The 20,249-nt window shown below is 48.7% G+C and overlaps 1 protein-coding gene across 6 annotated transcripts; it reads left to right on the top strand.

Annotated features, from left to right (window-relative positions):
• Nucleotides 1-6,467: 6,467 nt before the first annotated feature.
• LOC122363294 (protein-L-isoaspartate(D-aspartate) O-methyltransferase-like) lies at nucleotides 6,468-20,154 on the top strand. 6 transcript variants are annotated; one of them, XM_043332385.1, is made up of 7 exons: nucleotides 6,468-6,577; nucleotides 12,995-13,126; nucleotides 13,529-13,665; nucleotides 13,916-14,020; nucleotides 14,262-14,468; nucleotides 14,809-14,981; nucleotides 19,595-20,154. In XM_043332385.1, the coding sequence occupies exons 2-7, from the start codon at nucleotides 13,003-13,005 to the stop codon at nucleotides 19,605-19,607; spliced, it is 759 nt and encodes a 252-aa protein (XP_043188320.1). In that variant the 5' UTR covers nucleotides 6,468-6,577; nucleotides 12,995-13,002; the 3' UTR covers nucleotides 19,608-20,154. The 6 variants fall into 6 exon arrangements, with proteins under 6 accessions (XP_043188320.1, XP_043188322.1, XP_043188321.1 ...); XM_043332387.1 differs by having other exon boundaries at nucleotides 6,483-6,503; XM_043332386.1 differs by having other exon boundaries at nucleotides 6,483-6,512.
• The last annotated feature ends 95 nt before the right edge of the window (nucleotides 20,155-20,249 follow it).

The raw sequence follows: 20,249 nt of genomic DNA, 5'->3' as shown, positions 1-20,249 counted from the left end.
GGGGGGGGGCCACGGGGCCATGGCCCCTCCTTTGGTGCTGAAAGGTGGGGCCATACTATCTTTTGGCCCCACCTTTCAGATCGAACAAAAGTCCTAGAAAAGCTTTTCGTATGTTTCATTTTCTTTCTTGCGCCATCAAAGGACGTAAATTTCACTCATGAGTGGGCTCAGTTTCGCATTCTGTCAATTTGGCGGTCAGCGTCGCTGGCACCGGTTCACGAGTATGGCCGGATCTTATATGGAATATCAGCGTGGGTTTACTTAAAGGAAAAGGGACACCTTTAACATGGGGATTGAAATTGAGATAGCCATCTTGTAGCCCGTGTCCGAAAACCTATCTGTCTACCTCCTTACGGCCGATTTCGGCCTCCATTCGTAGTTATCGGCAATTTTAAAAGAAAATACGCCAGGAATGCGTCCTTATCCCAGGAATGCGTTCTTATCCGACAATACAGCCACCCGCGGCGAGGCTTTGTTTTTTTACCAATCAGCTCCAACCAGCTCAGCTTTAACCAATCAGCTTATCTGACACAATCCGACGAGTCTGTCTTCTGAACGCTGATTGGCTTTAGTGTGACGTCATCGCTATGCCATCATACAGTAGGTGCCGTAGAGAGTATCAACATAGTACCAATATGTTAAATAGTTTTAAATACTTTTTCGCGAATTGTGCACTTCTGGCACCAGTTTTAAAAAGAAAATGAAAAATAATAATGTCAAAATGAAAAACAACGATATCTTCATATTTCACGAAGGTGGCCCTTTTCCTTTAAAGGTAGACTGCCACCTTTTTTCCACAAAACGGTTTTCACTAGAGCTGAGCCACCTATGTCCCAGACTGAAGTCGGTTTTCCGAAATTCGAACCCGTTTGCGAGAAATCGGAGACCAAAGTTCAGTTTGATGCCATTTTTTAGTCCAAGAACACCGACATCTCTACTGTTTATCGATAACTTTGAAACATGAATTTTCTTATCTTTTGGTAAATATATGTCAAAACTTTGATTGTTTCGAGATCAGAGAAGAATTTTGGAGTGTCAAAATAAAAGTTAAACTTATATATTCAGTAGTTCATTTTTTCCAAAAAAGTGTGGGAAATGGAGTTTAACATGGGCCAGACCCATTCCAAATGAGCCATGATTTTTAAATGTTTTACGAACTTAAATGCAAAATAAATTAAACATGGCCAATTTCTTATGAAATCATATATTAGTAAATCATAAAACACCTTACTTTTTCAAATAAAATGTAATAATCTTATGACCTTGAAGTCTAGTGATGTGTAAAGATTGTCGCTAGACATTAACCGATTGATAATTGTATGATAACCGACAATTTTTTTCGCGATTCACGTGATGATACTTTGTCAGGTGAATTCTAAAATTTTGTTTTGTCCAGGGAATAAATCATAGGCCGATCTGAGAAAACTTTTGAAGGTGGCAGCCTTCCTTTAAAGGGACCCTCCCACCTTCAAAAAAGTTTATGAATTGGCATGAAAGTGATGTCGCTCGGTTCAGAAAGAGCGAAAACGAATATCTACCAAATTTCACTGAAAAATATTCACCGGTTTTCAAGATATTAGACTTTTACTTTTGTTTACTTTTTTGGGATCTCCGCTGTTTCTAGCGACTTTATTTTAGAAGTGCGGCGTTTGCGGCAGATGTTGCGCGCAAATAGCATATACCACCGCGTGCTACAAAACGTTTTAGTCAAACATTTAAAAATCGTTAGATATTGGCGCTGACGTCACACATTCAGAGGGGTATTCCTAAGCATTAGCCCCTCTGAATCAAAATGCTGCAATTTTGAAATTCAATATTTCCGATTTAAGGCATTTCTCGATGTTGTGAGTGTCGAAACCGGTAATTGTGAGCCAGGGACCCCATTTTGGCTATCTCAACTCAAATCTAATGTTAAGGTGGGAGCGTCCCTTTAAGGCTCTCGTAGGCCCAGCATTCAGCAATGGCTGGCATGCGACCCTCTTCGGCAGTGGCGGGTGGGCCCTGCTAAAGGAGATTGGCTCCAAGACACTAAAGTAAGACCTCATGGGTTGGTGCTGTGCACCTCAGAAGCCCGGTGGTGATGCCGTATGCCGGCTTGGTTTCTTAAGGATTAGCGTGGGACCTTCGGGGCCTGCATAGAGTTTGCATGAGCTAGTATGTAATCTCAGAGGCATGTGTGTAATGTGTACACAGTGGCGGTCGCGACTCGCGGGGGGGGCCGGGGGGGGGGCATCAGGGCCATGCCCTCAAAGGTCAATAAAGGGGGCCATCATATCATTTGACCCCCCCCCCCCCCTCAAACAACCAATGGGCCACCATATACAGGGTGTCCCATAAGTTCGTTCTCACCTAAATTTTACGTTTTTAGGCTCTCTTGCTTAAAGGCACACTGAAATTGGTTCGCTACTGAGCTTACGTGGTTGCCATGGCTGGTAGAAATATGCTCCACAGTAACTAATTTCTGTAGACAAAATAGTTTTTGCTAGAGAGCCCGTTTCCTACACAGACGGCTAACGCCGCAACATAGAGGTCTCCAATACGGGTACGTCTCGGTATTTAGTCAGCACGTGACCATTCGCGACGATTGAGGGTGATTGAGGCCTACCAGTCTGTAGACAATGTCCATCGCTAACTGGACGCACAGTCAGCAAGTGACACCGATGATTTGTCGGGAGTCAATCATTGCAAGTTTATCCTCTTTTTTGTCAGCTCTCAGGAGTGAGCCATGTGGCCAAAACTGTGTGGCGCCAAAGTGGCCATCAAAAAGGTCAAAGGGCTAGAAAGTTGGTAAGCAGACTTTTCAGGATGGATTACCAGCTGTCTAAAATTGTTCTTACGGGGTACATAACTCAAGGTGACTTAAGCTTTGCTTACCGGAGGGCTCAAAACAGTCAAAAACGTCTTAAAATGGCCAAACATGAGTTTCGTTATGCCTGAAGCTAAAAAACTAAAGGGCTGAGGACATCAACCAGGTCATCTGGACTAACTAGTCCACGTTCGAGATTAAACACCCGTCCAAACCCGAAAACAACCCCATAAGGGCGAAGGAGGAGGCCTCCGTTTCGTCCCGTTATGTTCCTATGCGAAAGGCCAAGATCACGGTATTGTGGGGTTATAGGCGTCCAGACGCTGACCAAGTTGCGATTGGTGTCCCAGAAACAGCTTTGGGAAGCATAATGCTTTTCCAAGAAAATCTAGGAGGAGTTTCAGCCCTCAAGCTGAACTCGAACCGCGAGTATGAACAAACATAATGTGAGAACGAACTTATGGGACACCCTGTAGGTGTATGGGGCCCTGGCAATTATTCGATCGTCACGAGGCTTAAAAAACCACGCCAAGCTATTAATATAGCTCCCACACCGGTCTTTGAGCGTCCTACACTGACCTCTGAGGGAACTTCAGTGGCGGTCAAGCGCCCACGTTGACCGCTAAGAGTCTACATCAACCTCTGAAGCCCCACATCTGGCCTATGAGGGCCCCTAACCGGCCTCAGGGGTCCCAACCGGCGTCTGAGGGTCTCACACCGGTCTCTGGTGGCCTTATTTCTGTCTCTGGTGTCCCAAGACGAACCTTTAGGTGCCAATAAGGGCCCGCAATGGCTGCTGAAGACCCGATGCGGGCCTCTAAGGGTCTGCATTGGCCTCTGAGGAGGGCCCATCTTGGCCTTTGAGGGCCCTCTGCTGGCCTCTTGGGTCCAACGACGGCTCATGCCGGTCTTTTAGGGCCCCACGCTGACCTCTGAGGGCCCATGTTGGCCTGTAATGAGTAAGGACCAACATTAGCCTCTGAGAGCCCAACTCGGTCTCTGATGGTCTCAAACTACTGGCCTTTGTAGTTTGCAGGCCCTGTACTGGTCTCTGAGGGCCCTAAACTGGCCTCTACATGAAAACATAGGGGAGAGCGGGGAGAGTTGTATCATGTCCAAGTTGTATCAGGGCGAATTGTGCCAAACTTATCCAATGGATGGCGCTCGCGACACGACCAGCCGACGAGGTTTTCCGGGCGCCATCTTTTCCCGTTCTGTCTTGTGGCTGAGTGGACGCGTCTCGAGGTGAGAGCCGATTTTGTTTTTTTAATGTCATTCTAAAAAAATAAGTTGCAAGAAAATGTGTGTTTTGGGCATTTAGATGTGCACGAATTTGAAAGATCTCCGTAGCAGTGGTGAGGGTAGGTTCTAAGGCTGCGTGAGTGAAAACGGATTTATCCAGCTGTCCGCTGTTTTTTTTAGCACGAGGATGTTTTTCCAAGATGGCGGCTAGGTACATGTTGTATCAGAGCCGGGTGGGGTATGTTGTAACATGTATGTATGTATGTATGTATGGGTATGTTGCTTTTGATCGCGAAAGCTAAGCCCTGGCTCGCGTTTGTAGGAGCTAAACTTTTTTAAACGAGCTAGTCAATGCTCGTTTCATTTCGGCACAATGTGTTGGCTTTTTTGCTCTTAACGGGCCACTTTTGCGCCTGGTCTGTTGATGTTTCGTTCGGATTGCATTTACCTTAGTTTGGTCTAATAAAGTGAAGCCTTTGAGCATACCTATACATTGTATTAACCCCATTTAATGTTGCTGTTATGTTCAAAACCAGTAGCAAGCACACTCCCTGAAACGTGAAATAGTGATACAAATTACCCCACCATGTGATACAACTCACCCAAGCCATGGGGCAAGTTGTATCAAAAACATTGGTCTATTCGGCAGACCGTAGGAGAAAAACTGGTAGAGGTAGCGAAAAAGTTACTTTGCACAAAAAAGCAGAAGAATCAAGGAAGGGGATAGTATGGAAATAATGAGTTTATCACGGATAGTTACGAGGTTATGGGTCTCGGAGTAAAAACTGATACAACCCACCCCACTCTCCCCTACATGGGTGGGTTTCTGAAGATCAGAGGGCTCACGCAGTCTCCGGCACCGCCTTACGTTGGTCCTGATCGAGATTGCTTTACGTCCTGATGGTCCCGCGCTGATTCCCTCATATTTCGACGTCGGGACCCCATGAGCCGGTGTGGGTCCTGGGCTGGCAGAGACTGATGAAGTCCTTAGGGCTCAGGGCCAGTCTTTTAGCAGTAGGACTAGGCAGGTTGAGTGAGCCCCAACAGAGCCGTTGCGAAGCCCCGCAGGAGTCGCGCGCGGCCCTCAGATGCCAATTCTGAAAGCTCGGAACCTGTGGGGGTCTCCAGAGGTCGGTGTACCTACTCTCTCCCGCCGCCACACAACTAGGTACCTATATGGTTAAATGTCATAGTCTAAAAATGCTCTCTGGGTTTCACATGCTTGTTCAAAGCAAGAGGTATCTGCACTTTTTAGCAAGAGGTATCTGTACTTTTCCGAATTGTTTTATAGTGGTAAGGTCATGAATCCGCGTGCCTGACCTTCCAGTATACTGCTACACCGATCCGTCGTCATGGTGCAGCGGCCCGACCGGTGGGCACACCGTGAGACGGTAAATGGAAGTGGTGATTTTGCCTTAAATTGAGCTCAAAGATTTCACGCAAGAATGAGATGGATGAAGCAGAGTAATGCCAACTGTGCGGCGCCTCGTGGACGTAAAAAATTAGCCGATCACCCCCCCCCCCCCCTCCCGGTGACGGATACAAGTCATGGTATGTCCCGCGAGTGTGACTTTGGCCCCCCCTTTTGCTAGCGGCTGCGCCCGCCAGTGTCTGGGCTGAATCCGGGCTGAAGCTGGGCTATGGACTGAAGCTGAGCTATGGACTGTCATGACTGACATGCATATTAGGGCTAATCATGGGCTAATTACACGGTCATCCGTCATAGACTGTAAGAATCTTGGTCATAGATAAGGCTAATTATGGGGCTAATCCTTACCGGGAACGTCACGACTGCAGGACGAATCACAGTTAGATGCCGCGCACGCTGATTGGTCACTTTTCGCTAGCTCGTGGGAGCTGCTTACGGTACAATTCAAGGCCATCTATAGAAGGTACAGTCACTCCCCCGCCGACCAATCAGAGACAGATCCTGAGTGACGTCACCCCTGATGCTCGCAAGGGGTACTCCATTCCTTTGCAACGTAAAAATGATTGAAGATTATTGATGGCACTCTACACATACCGCTCAGCCGTTGATGTCAATGGAAAGCCCAACTAATTTTCCAGCGACAAAAAAGAGCAGCAATATGCTAAGAAATGGCCGGTTTTGAAGATATAGACGATTTAAAAACCCTCTGCAGCAGCAGGAAAGCAACGTAAAAACGCATCGAGCTTATATTTTTACTATGGATAATTCATTTTTTAAGTAAGTTTTTAGATATGCTATAGATTTAAGTTACAACTTTATTACAATATTTTCATTACTTGGAACTTTATTTCAAAATAATATTTTCAAAAATGGCAGTTGTTGGCCAGTAGCTTGGGAGCGATTGTGGCGCACCGCGCCATTAATTGTCCTGAGACCCCCTTATGATGTCATCAAAAGTGGAGTGACATGGGCCTGGTACAATTCAAGGCCATCTATAGTACAATTTCTTGAACAGAGATCACGGCGGTGAGAGGGGTGAGAGTGGAATTGCTGCTTTTTATTTTGACTGTCGCAGGCCAACCGAGGTTTGAATTTTTCATGTAAGTGCTTTATATTAATGAATATTCGCGGGATTTATCATTTTTTCACATCTCTCTTGGTCTAGGAAAGATAATACTTCAAATAAAGATGCCGTCCCCTCACGCCACATACGTCGCATCTGCATCATTAGTTGTCTCACCGACAGTATATAAATAACATTTCCTTACTGTTACCATTTCCCGTGGTTTAGACAGATTAAAATTAACTTAATGAGTAGCTTCCAACTTTCACTGAAAAATATTCACCGGTTTTCAAGATTAGACTTACTTTTGCTTACTTTTTTAGACCTCTGCTTGCGCTGTTCTTAGGTCATTTCAATTTGGAAGAAATAATTTGGCATCTTTAGAGTTCAGCAGATGTTAAGCTCAAAGCAGTATATATCACCATGATTTACTGATGTTTTTTTTAGCATAACTTTTAGAAATTGTTGGATCTTCGCTGACGTCACAAATTCTAAGATGGCGTTCAAATGCATTAGCCCCTTCGAATCTGAAACTGCAAGTTTGAAATTAAGTATCTCAGAATCAAAGCTCAATGTTTCTCAATGTCTTGAGTGCCCAAACTGGGAAGTGCCAGGGACCCCAATTTGGTTATCTCAACTTAAAACTAATGTTAAGGTGGGATGGTCACTTTAACCCTCGCCGGACCTATTGGTTTTCTACATACGCGCCGGCCGAGGGGGGGGGGCGGGTACGACCCCCCCCTCGCCGTTTCGCCCCTGGTGGAGCTAGCGCGTCGCGGAAAAAACGAGCGTGTGCGCCGTTACGAGACGCAGAGATTGGTACCCGATTTTAAGGTCCTAGGTCAACAGTGTCCAAAAATCTGCCATTTTGGGTGGGAAGCGACATCCAAATCAAAATAATTTTCCACTCTCACGTCCAATTTCTCAGAGAGATTTTTCACTCCCTGTTAGACCAATTAAGAGCATCTGCGTGTACCTTTTGCACCCCTTCATATTTGATTCAATCATCTTATAAGGCAGCTCCCGCATCCTCCAACATTCACAAATAAATTGTTGATCTCTGTTTTCAACCCTTTTTAGTGCCTTTCTGACTGGCAAATTTCCACTCTCAGCCCTCTTTGTAGTGACGAATATTCCCCTCTGACACCCAAGCCAACACATAATTTTGGGACACTGTAGGTCAACCGGTGACCTCTGAGGTCAGGTCAAGTGCCCCAAGGTACGGTTCAGTTTTTGGTGAATAACTTCGCAAAAAAACGGCCGCAGAGCGCCGATTTTGGCAGCATCGTGTTCATCTCGCTCAGGCGCGTCGAATGATATACTTTTTGTCCGGGTCAGGTCAATTTGGGGTGTTGACCTCAGGTCAAGGTCAGGTCAGCACCCCCAGGTCACGAAGTTGGTCGAAAGGGGTCATGTCGCATATCATTCGATTCGGCAGGTCTTCCTGAGTCCATTGGTGGCTTTCCCGACTCGCTAGCTCAATTTGCTCAAGAGTTATTGACGAAAAACTAATATGACCTTGATGACGTCATAAATGACGTCACGCAAGGTCAACATTGCAAAAGTGACGCATCTAACCTTGCAAGGAGTGCATCAAATCACGATTCTGTGTGCTTGAGATAGTTGGAGATCGTTCCCGGCGCCAGAATAGCAGTTTGAATTTTTCCCCATTGACTTATAATGGTGAGGTCACGAAAATGACCTGACCTCATATGACCTTTAGGAAAAATCCGAGATATACAAGTTGTGGGACTCATAATGGATACTAGATCCTGCAAGTTTCATTTCCCTGTGACATCTCCTCTGGCAGTGAGGGCGTTGCGAAGTTGCGACATCTGAAGACCGTGCAGAGGTTCACTTATGACGTCATAGGTCAGTGACCTGACCTGACCCAAAAATGCGGTTGGTGTCAAAAGATGCGGCTTGGATCAAAGGTCAGGTATGCCAAGTTTCAGCTCTCTATCGCCAGCGTGTTCGGAGCTATCGCGAAAAAACCCTATGGGGGGGGGGGGCGGCACCCGCCCCCCCCCCCCTCGGCCGGCGAGTGTTAAAGGCCTGGCTACACTATGAGTTTTCTGTCTGCGTATTTTGCGTGTTTGCGTGTTTTGTGTGATATCGTGCTAGTAGAAAACGATATCACGTTTTTGTAATTTTTTTTGTTATTCAATTTTAGCTAACATAAGAATTGCATTACCTTTATACATAACTTATGTAAAAGTTTTATTAAATATAGTTTTCTTCTAGAACGATATTACGCAAATCACACAAACACGAAATAAATGCACATAGAAAACGCATAGTGTAGCCAGGCCTTAAGTAAGCTAACCAGTCTTGAGTCCACACTGACACATATGCTTTGTCCTTAGTGCGAGTCAATGCTTGCGTAATTGTTTTCCTTTTTGATGCTGGCATGTGCTACAACCAAAACCTTAGGTATAGGCATGTGTGAACTCTATATGAGATCAGAAAGGTTCCCGGCAAAGTCCCATTTAAGATCTGGCCGCCGGCTTACAAGTCAGATCAGGCTCATTTTTGGTTTACACACTCATGAACAGATGTTTTAGATACCCTCAGGATATCAGACTTGTACTTTGATTTTCAGATCAGGGTCAGCTGTCAGGGCATCACACAGTCACAGGTCATGGAAAGCGTGTCACGTTTCAGGTTGTCAAGAGTTTCTCCTTTAAAACTACGCCATGCCGTTTATAACTTCTGAAATAGTCTCTTCTCTGAGCTAGCCGGTGGAAGCTTGCTGAGCTCTTTTCTGACCATCGACCAGATAATTTGGATCGGGCACAGGTCCAGACTGTTGCCAAACCATGTCCCCTTATCCCAGAGGCCTGGGATCCTCGCTTGGCACCAGTCTTGGGTCTTCCTGGCGTGATAAGTTGGAGCCATTTCTTGCTGGGAATATGGCCTTGGACGTGTCCGACAAAGGTTTGACTCTGGTTTTTGAACCATTTACCCTATTCCTCAGCATTTTTGTGGCAACAGTACAGTGTTCTTCAGCATCTCGCTGACATAGTAATCAGCAGTCACGATCTGTCCCCCCCCCCCCGCGGCACCTCGTGAAGCTCAGAGCGCCTCTGTAGCTCATCATGCTCCAAATGAGATTCTTCAGCAGATATTTCACCGTCTCGACAGCGGACACTTCAGATCTGCTGTTGGCCCACATTTCGATCGTTCTGGCAGTTAGGGACTTAGCGAGCACAGAGGGCACCTCGTCAGTCGTCACTGAAAAGGACGCATCCCCAATCCTGAATGGTCCAGTTTTTGTGGGTCTTGGCGAAATCCAGCTGCCTGCACTTCTGGACCACGGTAAGCCAGGTCTGCATCCTGAGGGCTGAGGCTGAGCAACTTCAGCCTAAGAGGTAGTCTTCAAATACTGGTGGAGGGTCGATTTGGATGATTGGCCAATGGCCATGCATCTCAATCAGTTTTCTTGTCAGCGCTTATGTTGAATGGTGCTCTTTAACACGCGCCCTGGTGGTGGTGGTGGGGGGGGGGGCTATTTTTTGCCCCCTTCAGACTTTTCGATATATCTTCAGAACCGCTGCGCCGATCGTCACCAAACTTTCAGTACCTTCCTGGGCATCAATTTTACACATTATGACCAATTTTTCGCAAAGGTTGTGATAGGTTGGCCGCAAATGACGTCAGACTGGCGTCATGTTCTGCCATTTTCAACAAAAAAAAGGTTTCGCGGGAAGAGCTGTCAGGCCTATAGCGTTGAAGATACAGAAAATTGTCTCAGACATAAAAGGTGTAGAATTACCAGGGCTGCAAAATTACTATCTCGAAATTTTATTTTTTGAATTTTGGCCCCCAAAAAATATTTAACAAAGAAATATAATTGCCAAAAATAAAAAAATCGTCTTTCGAAAAAAGAAACTGAATATATGTGATAGCCCTTACCGACATCTATTCACATACCAAATTTTAGCTCGATGCCTCTCTTTTTGGCCAAGCTATAGCGAAAAACTGTTCAAAATTGATTACGTCAAATTTTCAAACTCAATTTTTAGCAATTCTAGACCACGTAGCGCAAAACCAAGACCACCATTAGACTCGCCCTGACGAGCTGCATCGAATCCATACCCATTTTATGCAAAAATATCAACTTTGAAATTTGACCTTTTTGACCTGACATTGACCTGACTCCACCAGAAAGTGACCTAAAACGTTCCTGATAGTCTTATAATCAACACCATTGAGTTTGAAATGAAACATTGGCCATAAAACATGCATCACACAGCCCTAGTAAAATTGGGTTCATGTGCTGACCCTTGGTGATCTGACCTGTGACCTGACCTGGTGTTATCAGTGATCTCTATTAGCAACATATGCACTAGGCAACTGACGTCCTATCGCTGATTTTCGATAAAATACGTTTTATTCGATGTTATAGCGCATCCCCTAGAAGACCCGTGACCGGCAAAACATTTTATCTTTGACCTGACCTGTGACGTCATCGGTGAACCCGAGGTCAATGAAATTGGATTTCCTTCGACAAATTTGACTGGGCTTTCGAACGCCGTTTGAATTTTGTGGATCCGTCCAGTAGTTTCGGAGATACGAGGGGGGGGGGGACAAAAATAGCCCCCCCCCCCACCAGGTCGCGTTATAAACAGACCCCACCAGGGCGCGGGTTAAACGTCGACTTTGTAATCACGATCTTCGCCACTCGGCTCAAGGCAGTCTTCCGCCCTCGAACTGTGCCGTTCTTGAGAGTCTCTGCTGATCGTCTGCGGGCCATCCAGCGTTTAATCGCTGCAGAGTTGACGCCCAGTTATCTGGCATCCTGGACCTGTCCTTGATCATCCCCCACCGCGCGGCAGCGGATCGGTAGTTTGTGCCTTTTCACTTTTGGTATGTGCAGTTTCTCCAGGTTGCCTGTCTGGACAAGAGTGGCCTCTCGCGCCCACTGCCGGCCGAGGTCGGGTTAGCCGCTTGGTTCACGTGATCGTGTGACCAGCAAGGTGTCAGTGGTGCCAGAGCCGGAAAAATTGCGTTTGTTCAGCACTCGGAAGGAACAACATAACATGCGGCACCAACCGCGCATCAATTTCGGGACACCCTGCACTCGAGACAGAATGCGATCGCCGGACGGCGACCGCTAATATGACAATGCGAAACTGAGCCCATCCACAAGTGAAATTTACTTCATTTGATGGCAGAGGCAACACATTTTATGAATTAAACGAGAAAATTAAACACATGACTTTTTTAGGACTTTTGTCGATCTGAAAACGTGAGGCCAAAGAATAGTATGGCCCTTATGTCCTCACATTTCTGCATCGAAGGGGGAAATGTGAGGACATGGGGGGAAATGTGAGGTCTGGCCAACCGTGCCCCCATTCCCTGGGACAACGCTCTCATGCTCTGTTTTCACGCTCTGTTGTGACCTGTTGGAGGGCGTTTTCACGTATTTGTGACCTAAGGTCAGGTCGATTTTGCGACCTCTCCGTTATAAGTTAACGGGAAAAAATGAAATGCGCCTCTTTTGGACGAATGTAGTTCTAAAAACTCTCAAACATCGTTTTTTATGTAAACATGACACACTGAATCGGAAAATTGCACCCGTGACCCCTCTGTGTGACCCTGTCCCTGAGGTCATCTCTGGCTATGAAAGGTCACTAGCGGTTTTTTGTTACTATTACTTTTAATAAAGACGTGCTAGAGCGGTGATAACACGCCCGAAGTGTTTATCTTGACGATACGGATCGACTGATATGCAACATGACCCTTTCCGGTCAGGTCATGATCTTGAGGTCAAGTTTTCAAAATGACCTTTCAAATTCAAGGTCAACTTATAGTTTATTCGACACGTCTCAACGAGAGGAATACGATGCTGGCAAAAGTAATATCGTGGTTCTCTTGAGTCAAAAGTTATTTCCGCAAAAAAAAAACTTTTTTTGTAAAAAAACTGCTATTTTTACACTTTTTGCCATGTGGATTGTGGAGGCTAAACCGTTCAGCTTAGGTTAAATCTACGGACAACGCTCAGAAAGCCCTTTGAAAGAGCTATCGAATGCCCTTTCCGGGGCGATATAGCTCTATTGGTTCCCGAGTTATGCGTCGCTGTCGGGTGTTTCGAAAACTATTGAAATAACAAAATTTGACCTTTGATGACTCTGGTGACCTGACCTTTGACCCGACCTTAAAATGACCGAAGTATTTCCGTCTTTATTTGTGACACTCTTTATCGAATACCGCTTACCTCGTGTCGCGTCGTGGCCCAGGAGCCGAGTTAAACGGGGGGGGGGGGGCGTGAAAATGCCCCTCCCCTCCAGCACGACACGGATAACTGAGACCACCAGCACGGCACGGTTTAATGACTACCCTCACTACTGGACTGTTCAGGTGTAGTAGGTACACAGCGGCGATGACCGGCTCTGGCGCTGTCAGTCAGTGTGCTGATGCTGAGCTGTCATGTGTCCCGCCCGGCCCCCAGTTGGTCGGATGGTGTGGCGGCGGGTGCAGGTGGCCCTCACCCTCCTGACGTCCGCCTCGTCCTGTCAGCGACTCCACATGGCCTGGCGCTCGCACGGCACCGACAACGCGGACATGGTCCGTCTGCTGCGAGGTGGGCACCGCCACAGCGAGCGCGACCCTTCCCTGGGTCGCGGGACAGGGGGGCTACCCTGGTGGCCGCGGCGGCAGCGCACCGCCGCCTCCCCGGGACAGGGCAGGGCGCCTGGCCGCGGCGGCATCGCGTCCCGGTGGATAGTTGATCACACGCTCTAATTGATATGAATGAGCGTCACAAATCGTAAACGAGAGTAAATAGTAAACAACAAATAGTAAATACTAAACAAAAAAGTGTACCATGTGGTCGTGGAATACGGTTGGAAAGGAAATGTTATAAAACCGAAATGAACACATAGATACAGCTGTCACTACCAAAGCTTGACTGGATAGTGATGGTTGTGTCGGGTTAAGTTAGTGACATGGCCACGTGTTCAGTGACACTTGGCCATGTGCGCAGGGAACGGCGTCATTGAAACGGACCGTGTGGAGCGCATCATGCGCCAGGTGGACCGCGGCAACTACTGCGCGCACAACCCGTACAGCGACCGTCCCCAGTCGATCGGCTATGGCGTCACCATATCTGCGCCACACATGGTGAGCGACGCGGACCGACGAGCCGCGGCGGGGCGAGTCAGGGTCGGCCTCACACAGCTGTGTCAGTGCGAGCCGTCGTTAGAACAGCTGTGTCAGTGCGAGCCGTCGTTAGGACAGCTGTGTTTGTGCGAGTAGCCGCTGTCGTTGGTACTGAGTTTCTCAGTCTCATGTGAGGGATGTCTCTGCAGGGGTGCCGTCGTTCTGCTGTGTGTCCCCTCGCAGCTGTCTGATTCTGGCGGATGTTTTGCAGCATGCGTATGCCCTGGAGAATCTGTCGTCTCGACTACAGCCGGGTGCCTCTGTACTCGATATCGGCTCAGGAAGTGGCTACCTGACCGCATGTATGGCCCTGATGGTACGTGTGGTCAGAGTCGTACGGCTTTTTAACGATAATAATGTTTTTTACTCATATATGTGACTCCGAAATGGACTGATACCTTGGAAGAGAATCGGGGTAGGTGCTGGAAGGGATCAGAGCGGTTTTTGTTATTTATTTTAGTTGTTCGTTGTTTCCTGTCCATTTGGATGGTGGCGCGCCTTGGCTCGGCCCCGGCTGTCGCACTGCCGGTGTCAGAGCGGGCCGCCTGTGCCGCCAGGTGGGCGAGAACGGAGTGGCAGTCGGTGTGGAGCACATCGAGGAGCTGGTCCAGCAGGCGCGCCGCAACATCGACAAGGACCAGCCGCAGCTGATCAGCTCGGGCCGCGTGCAGCTGGTGGCCGGCGACGGCCGGCTCGGCTACCCGCAGCGCGCGCCCTACGACGCCATCCACGTGGGCGCCGCGGCGCCCGTGCTGCCCGAGCAGGTCAGTGCAGGCAGACCGTGCTGTATGGTCCGTGTGTACATTACAGACTCGTTCGCTCAGTAGCAGCGGCTGCCCAACTGGCGAGCGGTTTTGGCGCCTCACGTAAACATTTTGCTCTATTTGAGGTGAAGTTTGTCTCACTTTGTGCTGATCCAAATAAGCGTAATTTACTATGGAATAGGTTTTCGTCGTTGCCATTTGTCATGCCGGGTAGCGTGCCACCTGTTGTGCGGTATTCTCGTTTGGTGGTTCCTTTGTGTACGGTCGGGCTCTGTTGGACCGTGCTGGGCCGGTCGCCGGCCGCCGCCGTCTGACCGTGCTCGGCGCCGACTGCCGGCAGCTGGTGGCGCAGCTGAAGCCCGGCGGCCGGCTGCTGATACCGGTGGGCGCCCAGGGCGACACCCAGTACATGGAGCAGGTGGATAAGGCTGCCGACGGCACCGTCACCCGCTCCCGGCTGCTGGGCGTCGTCTACGTGCCGCTCACCGACCGCAAGAAACAGTGGCCGGGCAGGTGACCGTGGGCAGGGCAGGGGGTCGGTGTACTGACACTATATCCCGGGATACGCCACCCGCCGGCTATCAATAGTGTACACTGTACAGTCTGTCATAACCCGCGCACCGACGGGGGGGGGGCGGATGTCCGCCCCCCCCTGAGGTTTTTCGTAGATTACGCGCCGCGAAATTTGGCATGTATATTCTCTCATCAATTTTACACATGGTGTGCAAGTTTGAACCTCCTAAGTCCTAACTTTTAAGGTCAGGTCACCAGGTCACTTTGAATGACCCATTACCCAACTCACCTTTTGCAACTTTGTCACCGTGCCAGAGCTACAGTAGATGGCGGAGGCCTTTGAAAGTCGCAGGATGTTATAAGGTCATTAGTTGCTACAAATTGTATATCTCGGAATTTTGATATTAATGACGTAAGGTCAGGTCAATTTCTCGACCTCCCCAAATTCACCAAAAGTCAATGGGGGAAAATCAACTCCCTGTTTTTACCACTAAACCGGGTCGGAATGGCCCCATAAACCATACATGACTTCATATACGATCAACCTTCACTAACTTGAGGTCTGTTTTGCTGTTGGGCAGCTGTAAGGTCATGTGACGTCATCAAAGGTCACCAAAGGTTTTTGCCAATAACTCCGTATAGGAACAAGATACAGCCGCGCGGATGGTCTCATTGTGTTCAGCTTGTCAAGGCACATCGAATGATATGCATGATGACCTCGAGGTCACGTGACCTGAGGTCAACCTTTGACCTTGACCTTTCGAGGTCAACATATACATCATTCGATGCGGATTGACGAGAGGATCACGATGATGCCCTTAGTTTGTTCCTATCTTGACTAGTTCGAAAGCTATTCGAGAAAAACTGTCTCCATATCTAGCGCCGCCATTTTGACTTTTTCGATCCCTGTGATGTCATCTTTGACCTGACCTGAAAATGACCTTTGTAAAAATTGTAGACCTTGTCCGTGCGTATCCCATGCCGTTTACCGCTTGTCGCTATCTTGCTTCGTTCTCGAGATCTCAGGGGGAGGTGGTCATCCGCCTCCCCCCCGTCGGTTCTAAGTTGGCACAGACCCCCGTCGGTGCGCGGGTTAAAAGTACCGCGCGAAGTGGCGGTGGATCCATCAAGCCTGACCGAGGAAGGGCCTGCTATAAATTGAAAGTCACCGAACCAATTGACCTGGGGAATGGACGAGGATATGAATGGCTTCGGTGACTCAAATTTAGCACGCCCTTCCTCGGTCAGGCTTGATGGATCCACCGCTACTTTGCGCGGTACTTTTAAGACAGACTGTACGTAGTACGGGACAAAAGAGCAGAGTCTTGTGATGCACTGATGTATGTACGGTCCTCCAGGTATTTAGTGGTTGGTTGCCAACATCACAATAAGCGATCTGCATTGATGAATACGTCTAATGGCTGTTGAAAACCATTGCCGAAGTGTGTGCACGAACCCTGTTCTCATTTCTATCGAGTCATTTTACAGGAGTGCCTCTGTCATTCAAAGTTATTACACCAAGAGCACATAGGCTAACCAACCACTCTTTTGCTGGAGGGCCGTACATGCATGGCCATTGACGGCCATCTGCGGAACAGAGCACATCAGGGAGACAATACGGGGCAAAATGAGTCCGTTAAGCTCAGCCTACACTAGCAGCGTTTTTTTTTTCGGTTTCTGCGGGATTCCAGTTTTTGGGTTTTTCGGTTCTTGCGTGTTTTTTCTTTTGTTACGAACGGCCTCCGGCCCTCCGCGTGGATTGTTTTACTTTTTGTTTAAAGCATAGTGAATAGTGATGGCTAGGTGATCAATTTGTGAAAATATTATTTCTGTTGTATAACGTGTGTTTTGTGTTTGCAAAACTATCAACAAATACTAGTTTCGAAATTGTTGCATGTAACCAGGAATATATTTACGATCGTCGGTCATTGGGGGGGATTCCATTCCACAGTACGCCAGGCTGGCAGTAACAGAACGGAAATCCCGCAGAAACCAAAAAAAGCGCGAGCTTAGGCTTGGTGCAGTATGTGCCCACTAAGCTGGGGTTGGGTAGCACTAGCAGCGTCGCTGGCCTCTCCAGTTCGCCGACGCTTGCACGCCATGCTCGTTCCTTTCCGCTGACTTGCCCTCCCCCTCCCCCCTCGTTATCAACGGCCGCTGCGGGGTGCACCGTGCAGCGGGCCCTCCACTTGTTTCATGGTGTATGTTGCACGCTCCGCGGCGTCACTTCCCCTGCTGAGTGTAGGGGAGTGCCGTCCTTCCCCCCCCCCCCCTCCCGACCACCGCCCAAGATCGATCTGATCCAGTTACATGGTTCCACCGAGACAGTCCACGCCCACCGCTGGCGCCGTAGGCGTGGTCTTTGGTCACTGGCTAGGGGTCACTGTCTGACCAGGGGTCACTGTCTGGCCAGTGGTATTTCCCATTTATTCTCTTAACACGCGCACCGACGGGGGGCGGATATCCGCCCCCCCCCCCTGAGGTTTTTCGCGGATAGCGGGAAAGCGCCGCGAAATTTGGTACGACTCTCTCATCAATTTTACACATGGTGTGCAAGTTTGAACCTCCTAACTTTTAAGGTCAGGTCACCAGGTCACATTGAATGACCCAACCTCAAGTCACTTTTTTGTAACTTTGTCACCGTGCCAGAGCTACAGTAGATGTCGGAGGCCTTTGAAAGTCGCAGGATGTTATAAGGTCATTAGTAGCTACTATTCGTTTATCTCGGAATTTTGATGTCGGTGACCTAAGGTCAGGTTAATTTCTCGACCTCCCCATTATAAGTCAATGGGGGAAAAATCAAATCCCTGTTTTTTTTACCACCAAAACGGGTCGGAATGGCCCCATATACCATACATGACTTCATATACGATCAACCTTCACTACCTTGAGGTCTGTTTTGCTGTTGGGCAGCTGTAAGGTCATGTGACGTCATCAAAGGTCACCAGCGGTTTTTTGCCAATAACTCCGTACAGGAACAAGATACAGACGCGTGGATGGTCTCATTGTGTTCAGCTCGTCAAGACGCATCGAATGATATACATGATGACCTCTAGGTCACGTGACCTGAGGTCAACCTTTGACCTTGACCTTTCGAGGTCAACATATATATCATTCGATGCGGATTGACGAGAGGATCACGATGATGCCCTTAGTTTGTTCCTATCTTGACTAATCCGCGAAAGTTATTCGAGAAAAACTCTCCATACCTAGCGCCGCCATTTTGACTTTTTTGACCCCTGTGACGTCATCTTTGACCTGACCTGAAAATGACCTTTGTAAAAATTGTAGACCTTGTCCGTGTGTATCCGATGCCGTTTACCGCTTGTCGCTATCTTGCTTCGTTCTCGAGACCTCAGGGGGGAGCGGTCATCCGCTCCCCCCCCCCGTCGGTACGAAGTTGGCGCAGATTAAAGTCGGTGCGCGGGTTAAAGGAAATAGTTCACTTTTAACATGGGATTTTGAACTGGAATAGCAGTTTCGTAGCTTGAGCTGAGACTAGCACAAATCAGGAGCTTTTACGGCTCAACGATCACCCTAGACGAAGATATTCCATTTCTCGTTCCGAAAAGAGTGCCTTGCAGAGGAATGTGTGCCTTGCACAGGAATGCAACCACGTCATCGTCAGCCAATCAGCATGCTGCTTACAGCTAATGCAGCATGCGTAGGTTTGAACTACGCAATATGATTGGTCAACGCGTAATAAGCTTCCGCGTCAAACATTATTTTACATAGAATATAGTTCGTCCTATATTAAAATATAGAAAATAATTGTTTTTACAAAAAGGTTTTATTTTATTTTCTGATCATTTTGAGCATAAAAAATCGTAAATCCATAGCAAAATACTAATTTCAGGAAAGTGAACTGTTTCCTTTAAAACCGCAAAAATATGCCGATTTTGGGGTGCCGCTGAGGGGGGAGGGACATTTGCCTCAAATGGTCCCCCGCCCCCGCCCCAGGGCCATGCCATTGCCGACTGGGAACCTGGGAGCGCCCCGCAGCCGTTCCCAGCCGGCAGGCGCCATGGGCCATGGCCATGGGCGGCGCCAGGCACCCGAGTCGCCCGGAACATAAACATAAAGTTCACCTATCTTTTGTGTTTTCTAGAATAGAAAAAGTGATAAGCTCAAAAAGTGGACTTCTTCCTCTATTCTGGAGCCAGTTATGTTCGTGAATATTTTTTTTCGTTTACTTCATGTCACAAATAGCGTATTTTATATCATTTGTATGATAGGGTTAAAAATATACTGGAATAGATCTTGTGCAAAGAGATTATTGTGCAATGCATTAAGCATAAAGCATCATGATCTTATCAACAAAGGGATTATTGTTGGCTGGTGTCTAGCGTGACCCGCGGGGCGGCGGTGGGACCTACCGCCTGGGTTGGGGGAGCGGGTGGGGAGGGGGAGCGGACCGGTCTGCGGAGAGGGGAGGGGGGACGGTGCCGACCGCGCGATGGAATAATGCCACTTTTATAAGTGTAGCGGAAAGTGCTGATGATTCATGCCCTTGCATTCCAGACTGGTGGCGTGGCGGTTTTTGCGCCGTCTGTGCCCTGCTGAGCGCTGGTCGCCCACTGACCTGACCGCTGTGCTGACTGCTGTGCCGCCAGGTCGGAGCTGTGACCTGGTGTGACCTGCTGTGACCGCTCGGCCGGCCACCCCTCCCCAGGCTGTGACGGGCCGCGCCTCTCAGTTTAATGCCGCCTCGCCTGCCGCCAGTGTCGGCAGCCGCACGTCGCTAATTGCCAGTGTTTGTTGTAACATAATTCGTCTCCGGTGTGTTATTATTTTATCGCCTACGATGTTGTGCTGCCGTTTGGTTGTTACTTGTGTATGCCGTTACGCAGAACGTGCGCGGCGGATAGTTGTGCCGCGGTGCGACGCGCGTTAAGTGGACCGGACCGCCGGTTACCGTGCTGACATGTGAGGAGCGGTTGATTGTTGCCGGGCGCCGCATGTCCGACGGCCCACGGCAGCGACCCAGCTGCCAGCCGCACACTGACCTCGTTCTGAGCCATGCACGGTGCACTGAGCGCGGCCAGACGGTAGCGCCACGGGCTGCTCTCCCCTGCCAATGTTGGAGCGCCGCGGACTCGGGCCGTGCTCCTCGTACCTTGTCGGGCTACGCCAGTGAGCGATACATTGAGGAAAATAAAAGGAAGGCCCCGGCTCTGGTTGTTGTTTTCGTCATGACCCAGGGTGGTAGCTGGCTCACTGCCCACCGGCCACCGGTCGGCGCCGCGCACCGCTCGGCCGGCCGGCTCG

Source organism: Amphibalanus amphitrite, unplaced genomic scaffold (assembly GCF_019059575.1).
Source record: "Amphibalanus amphitrite isolate SeventyFive unplaced genomic scaffold, NRLGWU_Aamphi_draft 000614F_arrow, whole genome shotgun sequence".
Taxonomy (NCBI): Eukaryota; Metazoa; Arthropoda; class Thecostraca; order Balanomorpha; family Balanidae; genus Amphibalanus; species Amphibalanus amphitrite.
The sequence above is the reverse complement of the archived record's forward strand: the minus strand, read 5'-3'. Positions and strand labels throughout refer to the sequence as shown.